This window comes from Glycine soja, chromosome 20 (genome assembly GCF_004193775.1).
Source record: "Glycine soja cultivar W05 chromosome 20, ASM419377v2, whole genome shotgun sequence".
Taxonomy (NCBI): domain Eukaryota; kingdom Viridiplantae; phylum Streptophyta; class Magnoliopsida; order Fabales; family Fabaceae; genus Glycine; species Glycine soja.
In genome coordinates this window covers 7,623,468-7,648,874 of record NC_041021.1, presented here as the reverse complement: position 1 = coordinate 7,648,874, position 25,407 = coordinate 7,623,468, and the positions used below count along the sequence as shown (strand labels likewise).

At 34.2% G+C, this 25,407-nt stretch overlaps 1 protein-coding gene across 1 annotated transcript; it reads right to left on the bottom strand.

The window, feature by feature from the left end:
• Positions 1–2,620: 2,620 nt before the first annotated feature.
• On the bottom strand, positions 2,621–11,440 carry LOC114401708 (disease resistance protein RPM1-like). The gene is made up of 3 exons (XM_028364284.1): positions 10,992–11,440; positions 3,650–6,110; positions 2,621–3,032 (listed from the first exon to the last, which is right to left on the bottom strand). The coding sequence occupies exons 1-2, from the start codon at positions 11,341–11,343 to the stop codon at positions 3,664–3,666; spliced, it is 2,799 nt and encodes a 932-aa protein (XP_028220085.1). The 5' UTR covers positions 11,344–11,440; the 3' UTR covers positions 2,621–3,032; positions 3,650–3,663.
• Between the last annotated feature and the right edge of the window lie 13,967 nt (positions 11,441–25,407).

Here is a 25,407-nt window from a genome sequence, read left to right as displayed (position 1 = left end):
TTTGAAAGATTTTTGGAGCGAATACAAATTCAAAGATGAAAAAATGTTGTTGAGATGAAATCCATTGAATTCTACATATGTAATTCGATTCTTAATCAATCTTTTCAGTCCAATGCAATCAAGATTTTAACTTAAGTGATTAGCCCTTGACTCTTAAGTCAAATTCCTAATTTCTTAGGTGATTTAATGTGAAATTCATAACTTGAGCAATTAATCTAATGCAAAAAAGTGATTTTTCATTCCTAATACCAAGTCTTTGCACAACTTCAATTCAAATATATGATATGATATGAACTTGCTTTCACACAATTCATATCCCTAAAAGCTAGGTTGATCACTCCTAAACATGCATCTAAGAAAAGAATTTAAATAGGATCACATAACTAAGAAAATTGATCGGAAATAGAAAATTACATTCTTCAATCCTACTTTATTCGCTTAGTCAAAATAGAACTCCAAATGTGAATCACAAATGAAGAAAAGAGAGAAGAGAGAGACGGGGAGAGAGAGAGAGAATTTCGTAGTTTCCAATATTGAATATGAAAAATGAACAAAAAATGCCTACTAAGATGTTACAAGCTCTTTTAAAGGGAGTTGAAACTAGATTATTTTTTTCTGCCATGTAGGATTTTCGTTGTAGCAAGGACATATCTCGAAACTACAATAATTACAAAGGACTTCTTCACTTGAATCTTCATGCCTCTAACCCATGCTTGTTTTGGTGAGATTCTGGTGAGATGATAACTCGTTGTGGCAAGTTTCTACTTAACTCAAGGTCGATCTTCAACCTTCAGATTCGTTGTGGCGATCTGTAACATCACTGTGGCGAATCTTCACATTTTTTCAATGGATCATTGGTCCTCTTTCGTTGTGGCAAAAGTTCATCTCCCTGAGGTGAGATCATTTTTTTTGCCATGTAGGATTTTCACTGTAGCAAGGAAATATCTCGAAACTACAATAATTACAATGGACTTCTTCACTTAAATCTTCATGCTTCTAACCCATGCTTGTTGTGGTGAGAGAATAACTCGTTGTGTCAAGTTTCTACTTAACTCAAGGTCAATCTTCAACCTTCAAATTCATTGTGGCAATGTGTAACGTCACTATGGCGAATCTTCACATTTTTTCAATTGATCATTAGTCCTCTTTCATTGTGACAAAAGTTCATCTCACTGAGGTGAGATCAATTTTGTGCTCCTCATTCCTTTAAGCTCAAAATTTGTCCTTATAACATCAAAATTTATCACAAAATCATTAAAACTATCTTTTTTATGTTCTAAAAAACAATTTATTCACAAAAACAACAATTTATCCATGACATATGAAATATGTGGAGAACTTCAAGTTTATTTACAAATACAATAATTTATTAACAAAAATCCTATAAAAACTAGGATAAATGCTCACAAACAAAATGTGAGAAACAATTATCATTGACATATGAAATATGTGGAGAACTTCAAGTTTTTTCAAGCGTGGAATGCCAGGTGGTACTGTCTTGAGTCTATGTATTGCCAAAAATTGGTGTGTTTTCAAAGAACAAAGTGCTCTTTTGTCGATAATGATGGATTTCAACTTATACAAGGGTCCGAGAGAAAGTTCTTTTAGTTGGCGAAAGCCTCCATCTTGAAATACAAACTTTCATCTTCATATGCATCGGCTATGTCAAGGAACTCTGTTAACTTCCCATTTAGGCAATGCCCTCGAAGCATGGGTGGAGATGAAATCATAGACAACTCAAGCACTTCATGTCATCTTCGAGTGAGTCGATACGTAGTTTCTCCAAGCTTGTTATCTCATTAGTTGAGGAACATGGAGCGCTTCCTTGTTCTTCCTTGACACCAACCAAACTTAAGTTCCTTATCTGCTTCAGCTTTCCCAAATCTCTTATTAACTCTATTCCATCGTCAACTTTTATTATAAATTGTAAGCCTAAACTGTAATGTTTAGAACTTTGCGTCCTTAATATATTATAGAACATGAATTTTCAGGGTTCACTATGAACCATTTAATTTGTTGCTAGGAAGAAGATCAACCAATTTGCTTATGTGAAATGAAGTGCATGCCATGTAGTGGGTATATATTATTTAATTGTTTTGAAAAATACCCTTTTCATTCCAAAATGATTGATGTTTTAAAGAAATTCATATTGACCAATGTTTTTTTCAATGAGATATTAAAAACTTTATTTCAAATTTGCCCTAAATAAATTATATCAATCTAATGATTTTTTTAGGAATATGTGCCTTCAATTTTTCAACCACTATCATTAGTCATTTAATATGGAGAGTAATGATATTTTAGTAAAATTATTTTAAAAATAACGTATTTATGGTTCTTAATCTGTGTAAAAAATCCATAAATATAAGTTAATTTGGAAAGAAAGAAGGTACTAATTAGAATTTATGTAATGGCTTTCTGTTCGGCTTAGAAGGATATGTGGATGAAATAAAAGGCAAGTGAGCTTTTGTGCATAACTGTAACCATAAAGATGAGATTTGTCTCATTTGAAAGTTGAATTTCACGGAGAAAAAAAAAGTAGAGTTTGAGACAATCGTTGATTAAATTTTGTTTCTCCAAAGAGAAGTAATACTATCACCCTTCTTAAGAATCATTCAAGTGGCTTAAGCTTCCAGGAGGTCTTCGTTGGTAATTAAGTAAATAGGTATATGCGGTAAATATCTCAGTACGGGGTCTTGGCTGGGATAGTTTCTTTGATAGTTTCCAGCAAGTCAATACAAATTATAATCTGTTAACTATCTTTAGCTTACTCAAGAAGCACATATAGACACATTTTTTTGGAACATATTGAAAGACACTGTTATATAACTTCTAAAGACACATTATTATACATCACAAACTGCCATAATTAAACATAGATGAGTAGATGACTTTGTTAAACATAGAGCCCATTCCACATATTCTTTTTGTCCATGGACCAAAGAATCAATCCTGCGTCAGATAGACTCAATGCCATTGTTGAAACTGCAGCATGCATGAACCTAAATTTCAGAGCACTGGAAGCCCAAATCCTACCAAATCAAAGGACATTATATTAGTGCAGAGCATTACAATGATGAGATTTGAGGGTGAAAATATTGCAACTAATTAATAGCCCCCGAGGGAATAGAACAATAACATAAAATTTCTTGTTACAAATTAGATAATTTTATCCATAAATTGTAATGAGAGATGCAGAATAAAAAAAATTAAACACAAAACAGAAAGTAAATGGACTGAAAAGTAAATAAATTATTTTATAGGAATTAAATAAAAATTACATATTATAATGACAGTAAACAATATTAAAAAAATCATTTTATAGAAAACTAAACTAGGTATTTCCTTTACTTATCCTTTTTTAAAATAAAATAGTTAAAAATATACATTAGTAGAAAACACCCATAAGTATTACTCCCTCTATCCTATAATAGTTGTCATTAATTAATTTCAAAAAAGATATAAATGAAGAAAAATAATTAATGTTGCATTAAAAAGTTATAATAAGAATTATTTTGGAACATATTTTTTCTTTTTACACAAACAATTATTTTAGTTAATAGAATATACAGTCACTTAAGAAGTAACAAGACTCATAATTACATGTAATTTGAATCCCATTCTATGGATATCAAGATGAGAGGCATACCGTTTCTATGAATTTTAATGCGTTGATAAGTGAGAAATAATGCGAGTTTGTGCGAAGTCAGTAGTAATTTCAACAAGGCCCACATGCTGGATGATTGGGTGCTCTGGTCCCCCATCGGGAGCAATGCACTCATTGAATTCATATGGCATATTACGGATATCAAGAACTTCCAGTTTTTTCAAGTGTTGAATGCCAGGAGGTACTTTCTTGAGTTTGCGTATTCCCCAAAATTTGAGCTTTTTCAGAGAATGGAGTGCTCCTTTATCGATAATGATGGATTCCAAGTTACGCAATCCTCCAAGAGACAGTTCCCTTAGTTGTTGAAATCCTCCATCTTCAAAATACAAACTTTCTCCTTTATAAGCCTTGTACATGCCGAGGAACAACAAATATGGCATATTTTGTAGTGATTTCAATGGATCATTGGTTAACTCTGAGTATTCCAAAGATAATTTTACGAGATTTTGGAGTTGTGGAACCCACTCTGGAAGCTTTTTTAGCTTCCCAAATAGGCTAAGCTTCCGAAGCATAGGCAAAGATGAAATATAAGGCAAATCAATGACTTGAACTCCGTATGACTCGATACGTAGTTTCTCCAAGTTTGTCATCTCACTTATTGAGGAACATAGAGCGCTTCCCTGTTCTTCTCTGACACCAGTCAAGCAAAAGTTTCTTAACTGCTTCAGCTTTCCCAATTCTCTTATTAACTCTACTCCATCATCATTCTCCATAGTTAGCTTTACATGACGCAACGTTTGTAGGGATGTCAGGCCTCCGAGACAATTCTTCAATTGAAACAATTTCATATCATCACCCAAAAGATGTCGTAGCTTTCTTAGCTTGCGAATCTCCTTTGGCAATTTCTTGATAGATGTATTCCTTATGTCCAAGGTCTCGAGGTTCTGGAGTTTGCCAATGAATTTCAGACTTGGCATATTTGAATTTCTTAAGTTTAAATACTTCAAGTGTGCGAGATTTCCCCAATTTTCATGAATAGAGATATAATGCGATGGACCATCTTCAAAATCAAATACCTTCAGTAGCTTGTATTTTGTAGGAATTCTTTGCACAAAGTTGGTATTCCATGCTTCATTTTCATCTGCAAAAATGAGCAATGACCTGGCATGTAAGCTTTTAGAGCTCCCCATTAAATCATTGGAAATTGTTTCTATTGACAAGCGCCTAACCATCCCACTTGACATCGACTCATCTTTTTTACTGATATGCTGGCAAAAACTTAAATCCTTGAATTTTCTAAGGATCATATCATGTATTAAGTCATGAACACGACAACTCTTAGCTTTGCCATCTGTGGTGAATGAAGAGACTTGCACTAAATTTGTACCAATTAACTCTGTTAAATATTGTTCTGCAACGTCCTCTAAAGTTTTTCCTTCTTCATCTTTTACAAATCCTTCAGCTATCCATTGTCGAAATAATCTTTTCGATTTAACTTCATAGTTCTCAGGATATACTCCAAAATACAATAAGCATGATTTTAGGTAGTGTGGCAAATCATCATAACTAAAACCTAAAATCTTTGCTATACCAATTAAATGTGGATTTTTGTCCATCTCTGAACTCAGGCTTCGCCTAATCTTTTCCCATTCAAATGGAGTCTTTTCTTTGCCAGATAAAAGACTGGCAATAGCTACAATTGCCAATGGTAAGCCCTTACATTTTTCAACAAAGTCTGTAGAAATTTTCTTGAGTTCTTCTGGACAACGTCCATTATTGTGACATCGAAATGCCATTTTGCAAAAAAGTTCCATAGATTCTTGTTTAGTCAAAGGTTCCAGCTTATGCACCTGATCAGAAGGAGATTTCTTACAAGAGTTTACAACACCTTCCATCCTAGTTGTGACTAATATTCTACTTCCATTGTTATTATCAAACATGGCATTTTCAATTTGACCCCAAAGTTCTACACTCCATACATCATCAAAAATGACAACGTACCTCTTTTGTTTCAAATGGTTTCTCACTTCATCAATCAATGAATCTCGATCCATTTCAGAAATACCTTCAAGAAGATCCCCCATTTTTTCTTTGCATAAGTTCTTCAGCAAGTTCCTCATCAACCCTTCCACAGTGTAGGATTGGGACACCGTGATCCATGCGTGGTAATCAAAGTGTGAAATCACCTTCTGGTTGTTGAAAACTCTGCCAGCAAGAGTGGTTTTTCCGAGTCCTCCCATTCCTACCACAGAGATGACAGTTCGCTCTGCCGGTCCCTCCACTAACCAACCAATCAATTCATCTCTTGTGTCTTCAAGGCCAACAACTTCAGCTTCGTCAAGGTAACGGAAATGCATTCGAGGGTCATGCCATTGGACATTATTATGGCTACCTCTGTATCTGCTTGGTCCTAGTTGAAGAGAAGAATGGATTAGGAAGTGATAATCCACACCTCTTTGCTTGATTCCATGAACTGATGACTTGGCCTGCTTAATCTTTGATGCTATTTTGTTGGATTCAATTGGAATCCATCACTCACCAACAGAGAGAAGAAGGTTGAGAAGAATTGAGAGGAACTGAATCTTTATTGATGAATGAACTGATTACAGTTACAGCTCATTTTCTGAAGTATATATTCTATGACTCCAGGTGTAATTCTGTTACACCTATAACAAACTCAAAACAGAAAAATAGTATATAAACTGAAATGCACTATATCAATTAATATCTATCTGTGATGCTATCAGGTGCTACTAGCACCATGTGACTTTATTTGAATTACCCAAAATACAACACTTCCCCTTAATTCAAATCTTCAAAACAAATGACTCCAATCTCTTCCCTTAGCTTTATGAATCTGTCTGGTTTAACAGCCTTGGTTAGCAGGTCTGCTAACTGATCTTCAGTGGGACAGTAAATCAATTTCAGAACTCCATTATTCACTTGTTCTCTGATGAAATGAAACCTTGTTTCGATGTGCTTGCTACGCCCATGTGAGACTGGGTTTTTAGCAAGACTAATTGCTGATTTATTATCTATCAGTAATGACAGTGGCATCTGTACTTCACATTTCAACTCATCAAGCAGTGATTTCAACCAAATTGCTTGACAAGCAGCAAAGGAACCAGATATATACTCTGCCTCACAGCTTGAGAGAGCGGTAACTGGTTGTTTCTTTGAGCTCCAAGACACAGCAGCTCCACCAAATTTGAACAAGTAACCAGATGTGCTTCTCCTATCTGTCCTGTCCCCACACCAATCAGCATCTGAGTAACCAATCAATTTCATCTCAGCACCATCAACACTACTTGGAAACATCACACCATACTGCATAGTTCCCTTCACATACCTTAGAACCCTCTTGGCAGCCAAGAAATGAGATTTCTTTGGCCTATTCATGAATTTACTCAGCACGCCTACGGCATAACAGATATCTGGTCTGCTATTGCAGAGGTATCTCAGTGAGCCTACCAACTGTTTGTAACCAGTTGGATCAACACCTTCTTCCTCAGGCTTGTCTTCAAGCTTCTGGTTTGTTTCTGCCGGTGTGATTGCAACATTGCAATCCTCCATCCCAAATCTCTTCAGAATTTCACCAGCATATTTCCTTTGATGCATGACAATCCCATATTCAGTCCACAAGAATTCTAACCCAAGGAAATATGACAATTTCCCTAAGTTAGTCATTTCAAATTCACTCATCATGAGTGAAGTGAAATTATCAATCTCTGTTGTATGATTACCAGTCACTAGTAAATCATCAACGTATAGGCACACCATTAACACCTTGTTATCCTCCTTCAACATGACATAAACTCCATGTTCTACCACACACCTTTTGAAGCCAAGTTGAGCAAGATATGCATCAATTCTCCCATTCCATGCTCTTGGTGCTTGTTTGAGCCCATAGAGCGCCTTGTTCAACTTGTATACCATTTCCTCCTTGCCTTCTAACTCAAAGCCAGGAGGTTGAGTCACAAACACAGTTTCTTCTAGTGCCCCATTCAAAAATGCAGATTTTACATCAAGATGTGTCAAACTCCACCCCTTATTGCTTGCTAGAGAGACAATCACTCTCACAGTTTCGTGCCTTGCAACTGGTGCAAAGATCTCTGTATAATCAACTCCTTGTTTCTGCAAGAAACCTCTAGCCACAAGCCTAGCCTTGTGCTTCACAATTCTGCCCTCAGTATCCAATTTCAACTTGAATACCCATTTTACACTTATTGGTTTCTTGTTCTTAGGCAATTGAACAAGATCCCAAGTATGGTTCCTTTCAATTGATCTCAACTCATCTTCCATTGCTGCTCTCCACTCACTAATCTTCAATGCTTCAGTGAAGTTGACTGGCTCTGCATCTGCTAAGAGAGCGAAGTGAATCAAGTCACCTTCGTCAGTCACAGCACTATCTGGCAGCACCTCACAATCTTGCAGTCTCCTTGGTAATTGTTTCTGCCTCTGTGGTCTCACTGCTGGAGTAGCGGGCACATCGTGTACTACATCACCAGGCACATCATCATTAGGTGCTACAACACCATTCACACCATCATTATTCACTTCTGCAGCACTGTGATCATCACTCTCACTGTCACTGCATATATCGATTTCTGGTGCAGCCTTGAATTTCACTTCCCCTATCTCCCAGTCCCATGACTCATCTTCTTTGATCAAGAGATCTCTACTAATACACGTCTTCTTCAACTTGGGATTGTACAACTTGTAACCACCAGTTGAGTGGTATCCAATCAATACCATGACTTCACTCTTGTCTTGCAACTTAGTTCTCTTAACGTCTGGTATATGATTGTAACACAAAGATCCAAACACCCTTAGATGACTCACTGAGGGCTTCTTGCCACTCCATACCTCCATAGGTACCTTCAACTTCAAGCTCTTTGTAGGACACCTATTGAGAATGTAAGCTGATGTTGTTACAGCTTCACCCCAAAACTCATGAGGCATGTTCTTTTGTTTCAACATGCTCCTTGCCATATCAAGCAAGGTCCTATTCCTTCTTTCAGCAAGTCCATTGTGTTGTGGTGTGTATGGGGGAGTGACCTCATGGACAACACCTTGAGCTTCACAAAATTCCTCAAATGCTTTTGAGGTGTATTCACCTCCACCATCTGTTCTCAATATTTTTAATTTCTGGCCACTCTGTGTTTCTGCCACAGCTTTGAATTTCTTGAACACCTCTAATGCTTCACTCTTCTGTTTGATGACATACAGCCATATCATTCTAGTAAACTCATCAATGAAAGTAATAAAGTACTTATTACCTCCAAGTGTTGGCACTTCAATAGGACCACAAATGTCAGAACTCACTGCATGTAGTGGAGAGCTTGCTCTCATAGGTGACTGATCAGCAAATGGCAATCTGGTTTGCTTGCCTTTCAAGCACACATCACAGGTCTTGTCACACACACCAATCTTTGGCATACCTGTCACTAGCTCCTTCTCACTCAACTGAGTTAGACTCTTGAAATTCAAGTGTCCAAATCTCCTATGCCATAGCCAGCTCTGTGATTCAGTCACTGTACTCAATACTTTCACACCAGAATCTTTTACATTGCATTTAAAAGTCCTGTTCCTGCTCAGTTTTGACTTCAAAACCAGTTTATCAGAATTATCAAACAGCTGCAGCACTGCATCTCTCATAGTTACTGAGTAACCTTTCTCCAATAATTGGCCTACACTCATCAAATTACTCTTCATGCCAGGCACATACCACACATTTTCAATCAAGACAGTTCCACCATCCTTCAATTTTACCAGCACATCTCCCATTCCTTCAGCAACCAAGTACTCATCATCAGCACACCTGATTCTACTTTCTTTGCTGGAATCATAGTTAATCAACCACTGCCTATTCCCAGTTAGATGGTTAGAACAACCTGTGTCCAAATACCACCAATCTACTACTACGCCTTCATCATTGGTTGTCACCATTAACATAACAGGTTCTGCATCAGAACTATCTTGAGCAAGATTAGCTTGCTCTGTACCTTTCTCTGGTTTCTTCCACTTACCAGCACCAGACCAACATTCATCAGCAAAGTGACCAAATCTGTCACAATTATAACACTGTATTTTCTTTTTATCAAAGTTCTTTTTCTTATTAAACTTTGAGTTATAACCTCCTTTATTTGATGATTCTGCCTTATCAGCCAGTGATTTTCCTTTATCCTTATCACTACTATTGGGATTCTGTTTAGCCTTCTTATCTAACCACTGTTTCTTCTTAATTTCACGCCAATTTTCCTTAGATGCTGCTTGCAAAGCCTGATCTGTTTCTTTTCCATTTCCTCTTTCAATTACTCTTAATTCAAGTGCTTCTAAACTACCTTGCAATTCATCAATCTTCATTGTACTAGTGTCCTTAGACTGTTCTATAGCAACAACTATATGATCAAATTGAGCAGTTAAGGAACGCAGTACCTTTTCAACAATCATCTGCTCAGAAATTGTCTCACCACAGGTCTTCATTTCGTTCGTAACAGTAATTATGCGAGACACATAATCAGCTACCTTCTCATTGTGCTTCATATTCAGGTTCTCATACTGCTTCCTCAGTGATTGAAGCTTGACTTTCTTCACAGTTGCATCACCACCATAGCAACGCACAAGCGTGTCCCAAGCAGCTTTCGCCGTCGTCGATTCCGCAATCTTCTCAAAGATCTTTGCATCAACACACTGGTGAATGTAGAACAAGGCTTTCTGATCCTTCTTCTTCTTTTCACGATGCAAATTCCTCTGCGCTTCCGTCGCATTTTCCGCCAAATCCGGAACTCCGTCATTCACAAATTCGAGCACATCTTGTGCTCCGAACAACACACGCATCTGTATTGACCAACGACTCCAGTTCTTACCATCAAACACTGGTAAGTGAGTGTTAAATCCACCGTTTCCATTCATCTTCTCACTCTGTTCTTCACTCAAATGAACCTCACAATTCTCTCGTGTTTCCCTGACCCTAGAAAATCAATTGTGATTTTCTTCGATTTCAATCTTTAATTCAATGCGAATTTCCGATTTGAATCACACGCACCTCACGCAGCTCTCGTGTTTCCCAGAATCTCACTCGCTCTAGATACCAATTTGTTGGATTCAATTGGAATCCATCACTCACCAACAGAGAGAAGAAGGTTGAGAAGAATTGAGAGGAACTGAATCTTTATTGATGAATGAACTGATTACAGTTACAGCTCATTTTCTGAAGTATATATTCTATGACTCCAGGTGTAATTCTGTTACACCTATAACAAACTCAAAACAGAAAAATAGTATATAAACTGAAATGCACTATATCAATTAATATCTATCTGTGATGCTATCAGGTGCTACTAGCACCATGTGACTTTATTTGAATTACCCAAAATACAACATATTTGACGACGAGGCATCAATGTTTTAATAAAGTGAATGACCTTACAGAGTGAAGTTGCACATCCAGGATCACGAGGCTGTTGTTCCACAAGGATCATGTATTCATCGATGACATCTTCTATGGAAAAAGATGCTTCCCTCAACTCTTTCACCCATATTTTGATTCTATCGTCTGTGTTGTCTCCTTCTGCTGCTGCCTTTCTATCTGCATCCTTGAGGAAAGCTTGAATGTATTCTAGTTCTTTTTTTATGTCTGCGAATTCTTTGGAGATGCCCCGTAGCAGATTTGCTTCATCTGCTATTAGTGGAAGTAATTTGTCTAGTGCGGATGACACTGCGATTTCTGCCATGTGAGTCTACCTAGCTTTCATTTCATCTGTATAGTGCAAGCAATTTTGTTCTAATGTGTATAATGAGAGGAAGACTTGTGAGTTTTAATTTGGTAGGTCTTTGTCAAATATTTAATTTGTACGTAAATATATTTAAGATTTATGATAAATAAATGAATTTTGTTCTGAATCTCTAACTATTTTTTATTATTATTTTGAGTCTTTGATATATAGAAATTTTTACTTTGAATCCCTATTATCAATTAAGTGATAATATAACATTTTACAAATTAATCTTTTTAACACTATCAATAATTGTGATAATATCACCTTATCACTTAATTTATCATAAAAATTCAACAAAAATTTTAATATATCAAAAACTCACAATAACAAAAAAATTTAATAAAAACTGAACAAAATTCAATTATTTATCCAAAATCTGAAATATTTAAGCATTTAACTTGCTTGAAGTTGAGCTCTGTGAACTTGGAAACAATTTTAATTCTAGTTGGCATAATTTTGTTTTGATATTTAGTTCATTTATGTATGTATTTTCTGGCTTACACTTCCCCTGATAAACTTTTATCTTCTTAACAACGTACCTCTGAGTTTTACAACTACTAAATTCATGATTAATTCGAAAAGATAATTCCTTGGACACATGACTTTTGAAAAGTTTTAAATATTTGTTAATCTGTTTTATACGTACTAATCTTGATTGACGACAAGGAATATGCTCACCCGCATGAAACACTTGGTCCGGAGGCCACTTGCTATACTTTGCATTAATTGACGTTAAAGTTGAACTAATGCAAGCGCTTTAGCAATGTGGGACCATATGTGCTCAGAAATATCTTGGTTAATGTAGCCTACATTGCTTTTTCTGCATTGAATAGGTTTTTAATGTGGTTTTTTGTCTTCATCTGGGCCAGTTGATGAGTGTATAAGCAATAAGAAGATAAAAGTCGTAATGTGGCCTACATGTTGTCAAATGACTATGGTGGATAAGAGGATAAAAAGGTATTTATATCCTCTACTTTTCATTTCGCATCTTACAGTTCCCAAAAGACTAAACAAACAAAAAAAAAAATTTTGACACTCTCATTCGGAAATAACTATTCTGGAAGAGGATATTCATTCGGAATAATTATTTCGAAATATAGTTTTTTTAAAAAAATAAATATTACAGAGTAGGTTTTTAGAATTTTTATTTTATTTTAAAATATGAAAAATTATATTTCAAAAAAGTATCCTATTTTGGAATGGTTATTTCATAATATAATTTTTCGTATTTTGGAATAGCTATTCAAAATGTAATTTTGTATATTATGAAACATATCATATTATGACTAATCGTTTTGGAATAGACTGCATGACCACATTTCCTTCTTCAAACTTGAACCTCTGTCGGGAGTGCTCCCTTTGGCAGTGGTGCTCTTGATGATGCACTCTTGTGGTTGCACCAACACGAGCTTCTCCATCATTCTGGCGCACTCCATGGACAAATCCACAGTGGTTAGAGCGTGGACATGGTTGGGATCGAGGGAGATATGTAACATCTCATTTTTCGTAAATAAATTCAAAAAATAAAAATTTTTTAATATAAAAAAATAAAATTTTAAAAAATGGTGAGGTTTTTATAATTAAATAAATAAAAAGAAATAACTATATTAAAATAATGGTTTGAAGAAAATATATATATATATATATATATATATATATATTTGATTTATTCATTTCATAAGAAATAAAATAGAGTTCTTTTTTATAAAATAATAAAAATAAATAAATAGAGTAAATAATAAGTTATCAGTACCCTAGCTATAAATAGAGACGTGTTAGGTGAGATTGATGATAGCTTATAAGCCTCCTCTTCCTCTCAATTTCATTTTCCCTTCTCTTCCTCCCAAAACCCTCTCTTTTCCCGCATAAAACCAAACCTGTCCCAGAAAAATAACGATCTTAGATTCATTCACCGTTAGATCGTCGTGAAATTTGGATACTAGGTTCGGAACTAATTTTCAGACATTCTCACCGTTGGGAATTATTAACACATGTTGGAGCTGAGAGAAATACCCCTTGCACAGTAGTTTTTTCTTTTTTCGCAGAAACCCAAAACTATTTTAGAAAAACTACAATTTTGGATTCGTTAACCGTTGGATTGTTGTGAAATTTTAATATGCGATTCAGGATTCATTTTCATACATCTTCACCATTCAGATTTGCAAAATCACATCTGTGGATGGAGAAATATTCATCGCACATAGACAATGGAATTGAGGCTTCAATCCCTTCTCCTTCTCTCTAACGTTTGGAAACCCTATCAGAGCAGTCAGAGGTAAAGCTTGAGGAATCTCAGAAAATCACTAGAGATGCCGCTATTGCTGTCACAATACACATGTGAACCCGCTTAGAGGTAAGGGATGAGTTTATCGCAATTGGGGTTAGAATGAACATGTGTAGGGATCCTTAGAGGATTAAATTGGGATTTATTTTGGGATGTTTATTGGATTATAATTTTTTTTTATGATTATAAATACAATACTATTGTGTTTTGCGTACCAATTGATGTTCTGATGAGAATTGATTGATAAATTTGAGTGCTCTTGATGTTTTTGTGTTTTGACCCATGATTTTGATTAATTGATTTTGATATAATTGTAAGAAATTATTTGAGGGGTTTTACTCCCCTTGTTGTGATAAAAATTTTGTATAAATTGTTATGTTGAGATTATAAAATGATGATTCAAATTGTGAGTATGTGATAAATTGAACTTGTGATGAATGGTTAAATACATGTGTATTGAGATGAGATGTGTGTATCGAGTTGTGAGCTATGAATTGTGCAATCACACAATTGACCCTTTAAGGGTGATGAGTATTGTGATGAGATCCACTATGGGAACCCAACGAATTTAATCACAAGCGTGACGAGTTAAAATAGTTTTGAAAATAATTGAGTAGTTGTGTGTATTGCATAGTTCATAGGTAAAGTGTGTATGATTCATGAGGTGTGATAACATGTTATTTTGGGATTATACCATTGTGATTGAGACCGAATATATGTGATAAATAGAGTATGTATTGACTCCTAATATATTAGTGCATTGAGATCTAAGCTATGAATTGTACAATCACACGACTATAAGACCCTTTAAGAGCGACGAGTTAATGCTAAGACCCTTTAAGGGCGATGAGTTAATGCTAAGGCCCTTTAAGGGTGATGAGTTAATGCGCGACGAGTATTGTGATGGGAACCACTGTGGGGACCCGACGAGTTTAATCACAAGCATGACGAGATAAAACTATTTTGAGAACAATTGAGGAACTGTGTGTTTTGTATAGTTCATAGATAGAGTCTGTGTGCTAAAATATTTTCTAGGTTGGACCTGAATCAGGAGGGAGAGGCCCTGACAGACTCTTCAGAGTGTAGGCCTTGGGGTTAAATACACTTGGTTTGAGTGCTCCTTTAAGTCTGTGTCGATCCCACATTGTTGGAGCATTCTCGCTAAACAACGTGACACTGACTAGTCTCCTTATGATTTTATCTAGTGAGAGTGACCTGACTTACTAGTGTGTGGTTTGTCTTGTCATGTACTCTTAGGTGTCCCATGAGATTTTTCACTGACATGGTACCACATTGCATATAGGATTGAGTCTTAGTGTATCTGTTGCATAATGCTTGTGTATTGATTGATATTTATTGATTTAGTAATATTGTGTTTTGATCATTGAGTACGTGAATGTTGTGAAAACGAATGAGATGTGTGGTGTTGTGATGTGATGTTGCACGATAAAGTGGTGAAATAACGTGAGTTATGCTTAAGTAAGTTGTATTTTGTTTATATGATATTTATATCTACATGTTACCTTGTTTCTCTATATTAGTTAGGAATGTGATAACTCACTCCCCATGTGCTATTTGTGTTTGGATCCTGTGATGATCTCGAACTTTGTGTTTGTGGGAGCAGATGGTTAGGTAGATGACTATGAAGAACCTCATGCTAGAGGATAAAGGAACACAATGCTCTAATAGAATGTGACATTGGGGTATAAGTTTCTATATTAATTGTATGAAGTCTTGGACGGCCTTGTTTTAGGCCAAAATAATTTATTATTTATTTGGACAAATTTTATTATGATGTTAGGAAAGTGGAAGTGAGCCTTTTATCCTTTTGAAAGGCTTGTATTTAAATGTGTTTTAAAAAAATTTAATTAATTTTGATTTCTTATTCCTTTTATTATTAGTACATATATGTGAAGGGTAGAGGGCGTCACAAGATAGGGAATAGTGTCTCCACAAGACAGAAGGATTTGTAGTAGGTTTGGAGGATGTCACGGTGTGCCAGGAACAACAGATCGAAGGGGCGCTCCACGTCGAAGCAGAGTTGCTTTACGGTTTGGAGGTCATCCTCGTGGTTTTGCACCTCGTGTTCAAAGTAGTGTTCATCTTCTTGTCAAAGATCGCTAGCATGATGTTTGTCGTGGAGGAGGACAGCGACAACAACCATTGAGGCTTGGGAGACACAATGAAGAGGGAGAAGAAGTGTTACGATTTAGGGTATTTTTGACCATTGAGGCTTATCGAGAGGTGTAGGATTCATACTGGGAGACGCAAGATACAAATGTATATAACGACTTACACATGTTTGTTTTTTAATCGTAAGAACCAAACTCGATATCATAATGTTTATCATGACTCACATAATTTTTAACCAATTAAGTTAGAGTCCCTTGGTATAATGCATGTTTGTCTAGTATCACATCAATAATCTTTATAAATATAACAAAGGAAAAAAAAATCCCACAAATCTCGTGTAAATAAAGAAAAAATGAAGAAAAATGGAATAGAAAAAATATCAAATTTGTAATATGTCGAAAAAAATTATGGATTTCACATGTAAAATTATATCTTCCATAAATTGTCATAAGATTAGAGAAATATTTGTTGGATTTGATTTTCTTGTTTTACTTTTTAAAAATAAAATTATTTTTTATAACAAAAATAATAAATATTTTTATTAAGAAAAACAATGTAAAAATTAAAAAGTTTAAATTTTTAAATATAATATAATTTTTTAAATTGGTTGATTTCTTATTTATTTCAAACCACTATTCTACACATCAAAATAAATATTGGGAAATTTCTCTCTTTCTTATTTTTATCCAAATAATATTTTAATTTTAGGTTAAATTGCACTTTTGATACTCTATAATTTTTTATCCACAATTTTGATATTCCAATTTTAAAAATTTTATAATTTCAATCCAAATGTTCAATGTCTTGTTCATTTACAGTTAATAACATTGAATATGATATGCCATTAAGTTTATGGTTGATATTGCAATCAATATTTAGTCTTTCCTATTATACTTTTTGTCTCCAATAATGTAAAATCTGTAATTTTGATCTTCCTTTTTTAATGCAGTGGTCCTCCAGCAAAATTATTATACTTTAATTAAACATAATAAAATATTTTTATTAACATTATAATTTTTTATTAAATTTATATTTATTTTTCATATAATTTATTATTTATTATTTTTAAAAATGATTATTGTAACACCATGATTTTCTCAATATGTGATTATTAAATGATTTTAATTAGATTGCAAGAGAGATTTAATTAAATTTCCAAGTTTTTTAAAATATAATGAGCTATGCTATTTGAGTGTGATGGTCAGGTGAGCTGGCCTTTTGTTTTAGGCTTGAAATGTTGATAAATATTTATGTTTTAATTTAAAATTTATAAATATATATTAATTATATTTATTCTATTTTATAAATTAAAATATTTATTTTAGATTTTCTTAAGATTTTGTTTTAATGAGTCAACTAGTTTGTTATGTTTGTTGTGACAACTGTAGGTTGGTTTTCCAACAGTCATATTTTCAACGGTCATATTTTGTTGTTGCAAAAATGTCTATATATATATCTTTCCTCTTTTCTAAAAAATATACAGAGCAACGTCTGGTTTCTTCCTCCCAAAAAAATTGTCTCTTTCTTTTCCTATAAAAACTTTATTTTTGTGAGAGCAAAAACATTGGTGTTCATAAGGTTCGGGGATCCTTTCGCTGCACACGATCGGAACCAATGGGTTGTCGTATCTTAGGAGAGGAGCGCAATCAAATTTTCCTACCAGTGCAGTGGGGTGTTTTCTCTCTAAGGATAGCGTTTACGCGCTTCAACCCAGACTATATCTTTCTTCCCCTAATTTATTTTTTCCTTGTGCTTATTGTATGTTATAATGCATTATTCATGTGCTGTCAATTAAATTTATTTTGCTACTGTTATTTTGTTATTTAATTCAAGACTGTGCATCTTTTTCGTATTTATTTTCTTTCCTTTTTATTTTATCTAACAGTCTTAGAGAGAGAAACGATCTCACTTTCTTCTTGCATAGTCTTTTCTGATGTAGCATTCTATCTTATCAAAGTGTTTATCATGAATATGATTTTGTTCTTTTCTGATTAGCCTAAAAAAAAATTACGGGTGAAAATGTAATGCATTATGTTCCATTAAAAATGTTTTTATTATTTTATTTCTTGAAATTTTAAATTAGTATGAGATTGTTGAAAAATATTTTCTTTGTCAATTGTATTTTTGTTTAAGATAAAATGCTTTTAGAATTAGTTTATGTGAAAAACTAAAAATATCTCACTACTTTCATTCCTGCCTTAGGAAGTTATCTTTTACTTGGTCAAATGATCATGTGAATACAAGTCTTTAAAATTATGACATTTGTTGTTTGGTTTTTTAATTTCTATTGTTTAACGTTATTATTATTACTGCAAGTATTTTGTTGCTACATGTTGACTGATTGTCTCTTTATATATAACTCATTGATAAAAGATAAGCCAGTGAAAATATAACACACAAAAACAATAAAATAAACACTTTGGTGAAGCTTTATATTCTACATGTCATATTCTTAATAGAGTGCCTTATAAAATTTTTGAAAAAACCCCTTATGAGCTATGGAGAAAAAGAGAACCAAACCTGAAATATCTTAAAGTGTGGGGGTGTCTAGCAAAGGTAAACATCTCCATTAATAAGAAAAAGAAAATTGGACCAAAAACTGTTGATTGTGTTTTTGTTGGATACTCTATACATAATACTACTTATAGATTCATAGTTGTTAATTCAGAAGTGTCTGAAATTTTTAATGGTACTATTATGGAGTCTAGAGATGTCACTTTCTTTGAAAATCTTTTTCCTTAAAAAATAAATCGTTAAATCTTTATATGGTTTGAAACAAGCTCCAAAGCAATGACACAAAAGTTTGCTTAAGTTATTCTTTTGTATGATTTTCAAATTAATGATAGTGATAAATGTGCGTATGTGAAACAATTTGATGATAATGGATGTGTCATTTTATGTTTGTATCTAGATGACATATTGATATTTGGTATTAATATGCATTTCATAAATTATGTAGAGTTTTTCTTGTCTAGAAATTTTGATATAAAAGACCTTGGTTGTATAGAGAAAAATGATGGTATGAATTTTTACCCAATCTTATTATGTTGAAAAGCTATATATTAAAGAAGCTTAATTATTTTGATGTGAAACATGTTTTTACTCCTTATGACTCATCCATCAAGTTAAAGAAAAATTTGAGTAAAAAAATTTCTTCACATAAATATTCTCATAGTATTGGTTCTTTGTTGCATTTGACAAACTTCTCTAGGCCGTCTGATATTGCACATGCAATTGATAGATTGGAGAGTAATTGAGGGATTTAGTGATACAAAATTAAAGTTCTGATTTTGATGAAATAAAATTGACAAGTGGTTATGTCTTTGCTTTAGCTAGTTGTATAGTATCATGAAAATCTACTAGACAAATTATTATTTCACATGAAAACAAAAATTATTGCGTTAAATACTGCTACTAGTGAGGCTGAATTTCTTAAAAATATATTATGTGATTTGTCATTGTTAAATAAGCGTATACCTCCAATTCCAATGCATTGTGATAGTCATATTGCTATATCTAAAGTGACAAGCAAAATTTTAATGAAAAAAGAAGACACTTAAGAGTGAGACATAAGTCTATAAGAAATTTGATTTCTCATGGTGTCATTTCTCTTGACTTTGTCAGGTCAGAAAATAGTATTACGGATCCGCTTACAAAAAGGTTGACATGTTAACAAGTATTTGAGTAGTTGAGGGGAATGAGATTAAAGCCCATTATTTAGTTACAACAATGGACACCCATTTCCGTGTGATTGGTGATCCCATGAATAGAGTTCAACGGGTAACAACGAAATTGTTTGTTGACTAAAGTACACCAAAATGAAATTTGGCAAAGCTATTCCGTTTCTCATTCCTATGACGAGGTGTATTATAAATTGTGGCAATATTAAGGTTGAGGTATTTATATATGTGTATTTTTGGTAAAAAAAAATATACCTCTTAATGAATCCGATGACAATTATTGTAGGGGTGGGGGTCACAACCCACTCTTTGAGGATTCACCTAGTGAGTGTGGTGGTGGGGCCGCCACTGTGAGATATGGGCTAATCTCTAAGTGACACTCACGAAACAAGATACAAGCGCAAGGTCGTGTAACGCGCTACCACTGATTAGAATCTAATTGAACGCCAATATTATAGGGGTTGTGTATTAAAGTCCGGTTAAAGAATATGTAGCTCAAGACAATCAAGTCACTACATTTTTCTCAGATGGAAGTTCATAAACACTAGGTATAAGGCTCAAACCCGGAAGGTTCCTTATACTGAAATACAATATCACATGCTCATTCTCTTATGTTTTTATACAAATTATCTTTTAGAAAATATATTTTAAAATTTTAAATTATGTGGGGGAATGTTGATAAATATTTATGTTTTAATTTAAAATTTATAAATATATATTAATTATATTAATTCTATTTTATAAAATAAAATATTTATTTTAGATTTTCTTAAGATTTTGTTTTAATGAGTCAACTAGTTTATTATGTTTGTTGTGACAACTGTAGGTTGATTTTCCAACAGTCACGTTTCCAACGGTCATATTTTGTTGTTGCAAAAATGCCTATATATATATATCTCTTTTCTCTTTTCTAAAAAATATACAGAGCAATGTCTGGTTTCTTTCTCAAAAAAAAATTGTCTCTTTCTTTTCCTATAAAAAACTTATTTTTGTGAGAGCAAGAGCATTGGTGTTCAGAAGGTTCGGGGATCCTTTCACTGCACACGATCGGAACCAACGGGTTGTCGTATCTTGGGAGAGGAGCGCAATCAAATTTTCCTACCAGTGCAGTGAGGCGTTTTCTCTCTAAGGATAACGTTTACGCGCTTCAACCCAGGCTATATCTTTCTTCCCCTAATTTATTTTTTCCTTGTGTTTATTGTATGTTATAATGCATTATTCATGTGCTGTCAATTAAATTTTTTTTGCTACTGTTATTTTGTTATTTAATTCAAGACTGTGCATCTTCTTTGTATTTATTTTCTTTCATTTTTATTTTATTTTCTAGAGGGTTGAGAATAGGGCATTTGTATCCTACACCTCTCATCATGTATCTTACACCTCCCATTTTATTTGTGTGGACAAAAATTTCCTTAATGACTTATGTCTCAACACCTCCCTTCCTTAATCCTAACACTTCCTTCCCCCTTTTTCATTGTGCGTTGTCGAAGCCCAAATCCTCACCATGTAGGTGCAATGCCAACGAAGGTTTATGTTTCATCTGTTGAACCCTTCCCCCTAATGCAACTATGGATGACCTAGCCAATACCTCAACCACAAGGACATGGACGCACTCGTGTTTCCCTCATCATGCCCACTTTATTTAGAAACAAACAACTCAAACTTATCCTCATCCTCTATATATGTTGCAATGGAAATGGTTCTTTCTTTTGGCACCTTGAATCTTGCATCATGTTGAGAACAACATCAACATTCAATGCCTAAGAATGTAAAATAGAGACTGATGATTCAAAATGCACATCAAAACAAAAATAGTACATAATGTGGTTTAACTGAAAACTTTACCCCAAAATCATTAAAGATGTTAATAGAGCATTTCCAAACAAAGTGTGACTCTTTATAGAAGATTGAAGTGCAGCACGGATAGGATGCAAAGTGTCACAATCCAACCCTTTCGGAATAGCTATTCCAAAATACATATACACTTTCAAAACAACTATTCAGAAATGGAAAAAATTCTTTCCATAAAAACTATTCCGAAATGAGATTTTTTACTCCAGAATAGCTATTCTAGAATACATATACACTTTCAAAACAACTATTTCATAAGGTAAAAATTTCCTTTCGTGACCATTCCAAAATAGAAATAAGTGCTCTAAAACTATTATGTAATAGCTATTCTGGAAGGTAATTTTTACCTTCTAGAGTGGCCATTCTAGAATGAGGATTCCTTGTAGAAGGGCTATTTTTCTCCTCACACATAAAATGGGAGGTGCATGATTCAAATCCTTGAGAAGAGTGAGTGTGTGTTAGAAAAGAAAAGTCCATGAAAGAAAAGCAAAAAGGGTTTTATAGGGATTTAATGTTTAGGCCATCAGATTTTGGTGAGAAAGGCACATTTTTTCTTTCATTCCCTCCCTTTTGGGCAACCTTTAAACCTAATAGAACACTCCTCTCATTAACCTAAGTGGTATGTGTGTGTATGTGTGGTCTTATCGAAAGCATCCCTTGTTACATTTACTCTATTCTCGACATTTACTTTATATTTTTTTTTTTAATTTATAAAGAATTGAGTAAGTATTTTTCTTTGTTTTTTTATAGTATCAAAAGTGTACCAATCACACAAGTATTAATGAGTATTCCAAGTCGTCTCCTAAGGAACTTGCGTAATATTAAGTAAATTGTTGTTAAAAATCATCAACTAAGGCTAAGGAATATATAAATCACTACTAAAAAGCTATTATTTACAATGCACGCTTAATGAAAGTTGTCCCAAAATCGTTGTCGTTGAGCGTGCGGTGACATTTTTGTAAATATCACTAACATTTCAAAGACGGTTTTGCAAAAACCTTCTTTGAATTTCAAAAATTTTAAAAACTAAACGTGGCAGTTCCTCCTGTCTCTCTCCATTCCCAATACACTACTTACTCCACTTTTTCAATTTTTCGTTCCTTCATTTCCATTCATCGTCGTTCTTCTCTATAGTTGCGAGCAGTACCAATTCCAAACCTCTCTCTGATGACATTAACGTTGATCCTGTTGACCTTGATTCCATGCAAGGTACGGATCATCCAAGTGCCGCCTCCAAAGACCCTTGAAGTCGAGCCTCTCACTCGGTGACCTCGTCTTCGCTGTCTCCATCTAGACGCGTGACTCTAACATTGTCTCCATTGTGAGCTCCTGTGATGCACTGCACGTGGACGCACCCAGGTGTTTCACTTTCAGCGTGGGCTGCGACGATGTCGTTTTGAGGGAGGGGGTGGAAGAGGTGAGGATAGCGTGGAACATGGTGTTAAGAGGGTGGAAAGGGGTTTTCATGATGATGGAGCGCGTAGGGAAGGTGGGTTCGCGCCCAACGACAAGTGGTGGTTCTCGCAGGAGTTGCCAGTGCCAGGGTGTTGCTTTGGTGTGGTGGTGGCAGATTTGAAGATGGGGTTGTGAAGGGGAGGGTGAGAATGTGAATGAGGTTAGGATAAACACAATGAGTGTGGGGATTTTGAGCATTGTGGATTGAAGGTACGTTAGTGTTAAAGATGGGTTTAGGTACTTGCAACATTTTCTTCTCACTAACTGTGCAAACTAATTAGCAAGGGAGGAAGTGAAAAACCAAAAAATAATGCAACAATGTAAGTTTGTAAAAAATTAATATAGTAAATTATATCTGAAGGATTTTGAGTTTTCTAATGTCTAGTTTCTTTTGACATTTATTTTTGTATCTTTTCCTTTTCTTTCTCTTTCTCTTATTTTTTTTTAATCTTTAGTTTTAAAATTGATCTTTGAATAGTCTAGGACTGGTTATGCAATGACATATGGTTCCATGCTTTCTATTCGTGTGGATTTTGTAGTCTCTAACTCCTTCCAAATTAAAGCCAATCAATTTCGAAGAATGATGCTCAATTACATGAAATGCTGAATCTTTCTTGACTTTATGGATTTTGTTCCAACTATATAATTTAATAAAATATATTTCCCCCCTAACTTTCTTGAATTACTGCCCACCCTACAATTTTCAAGTCCTTCACATGGACGACAGGAAGCTTGCCCCCATAACCTTTTTATGTTTTTGTGCTAGTGTTCCTCTTTCTTCTCTTGGTTGTCTTCAAGAGCCCGTGTATGGAAAAAAGAAGCACACACAAAAGCAACAATAAAGAACCATGACCCCCTACAAAAATTAATCAAATGATGAATACAAATGCTCACACTTGCTTGATGAATTAGCTCTCTGGTCCATAGCTTTGATGGATCCAGTGTGAAGGAAACACTGACTTCACTCCCACATTACACTGTCAAATCAAATCATTGAGTGCATGGCCTTATATTGCACTATTTTGATCAGTTGATGAAATTGTTTATGGACTCTTATTATTAGTTTATTACTGGGAGAATCAACTCTAGGTGGACAAAATCCAAGATAAGCATTTGAAATTTCCCTCGTATTAAGAGTAAGCTGATAAAACCATAACAAAATTCAAATTAAAAACTTAAACCATAATCTAATTGACACTTTTGAAGCTACAAAGTGATGCTATTAGTTTCCAGCTGAATCAAACCTTGCTTTGGATTCCTTCAAGGCTAAAGCAAATACATGAAAATACATACTCGTCTCCTATTTTCCTTTTCTCAATTTGCAGCTAGTAAATATAGCCTGTATAGAATGCCAAATTTTAAATTGTCAGTCAGATTTACATAAAAACATATTCAATGAAATTAATGATCATGTACCTCATGAGAATTTCTTATTTTTCTATAGAAAGTTTTCCATATACACATGTAACAATTAAGAAAATGGATCTCAATTTAGAATCAATGCTTGCTGGTCTCCATGTCAGTGTCTACAACCTTTGGTACACATTTCTTGAATTTCTTGGCATTTTCGGTGCAGGACACCTGGAGGGCAGTTAAAAAAAACACTAAACTAGGAATTATACAATACAATTTTGAAACATTCAATCCACTTATCCATCATTAGAAAAATAAAACTCTTTGTATTCAGCAGCCGATGTGTTTGGATTCAAAGAGCTAGCATACAGGGAATTATACAAAAAATCAAGTTCCCGAAGCAAATGTCGTAAATGCATTATTAGAAAAGTTTAGCATTAATGGATAACGAAGAAGAAAGGGGAGAGCAATTACTTGATTTGGAGTTAAAGGTCGTTGCTCCCAATTGTTGTTGCGTCTTGTCTTGTTTAAAATAGCTCCCAGTATTTTCTGATTTACCAATAAAAACACCAGTTTTATCAAAATAAACTAATAGAAAAACCAGGGGTCTTGATAATTATCCCTCTTAAATATCAAAACTACTTAAAAAGAGACATGAAACACCAAAAGAAACATTCAGACATTTAGTACCTTTGCAAGCCCGGCCAAACCACTCCGAGGTTCTTTAAAAACATTTTGGATGTCACGCAACATTTCATAGTTTTTCAAACATCTCAACTCTTCATAGAAGATAACACGCATATCTACATTCATTTATCAAAGTTGTAATGAAATAGTATCAAGGTCTACAAAAGGAATGAGCAAGCACCTGTGGCATACATATATATACAAAATAAATCCACTATGGCAATTTTCACAAATAGATCCAACTGAAAATCATTCTTGTCTTACCCAGGAGTTCTTTTGATGCCTTTTGAAACACAAATATATGTATTAGGTCCAACATCCCAATTTTTCGTAAATAAATTTAAAAATATTTTTAGTAAAATAAATAAATAAATATAGAGCAAATAATAGGCTGAGTACCCTAGGTATAAATAGTTATGTTAAGTCAGGTGTCTTCTCTTCCCCTCATTTTCGTTTTTTCCTTTTCTCCACTCAAAACCCTTTCTTTTTCCCATAGTCCACCAAACCAGTCTCAGAAAAATAACGATCTCGGACTCATTTACCGTTGGATCGTTGTGAAATTTTAGCAGCTCATTC

Excerpts from the sequence above, each read along its gene's own strand:
- LOC114401708 (XM_028364284.1), bottom strand. The coding sequence starts at position 11,343 with ATGGCAGAAATCGCAGTGTCATCCGCACTAGACAAATTACTTCCACTA. Across the intron at positions 6,111-10,991 it reads GATGCCTCGTCGTCAAATAT|CATCAAAGATTAAGCAGGCC; the intron begins GTTGTATTTTGG and ends CCAACAAAATAG.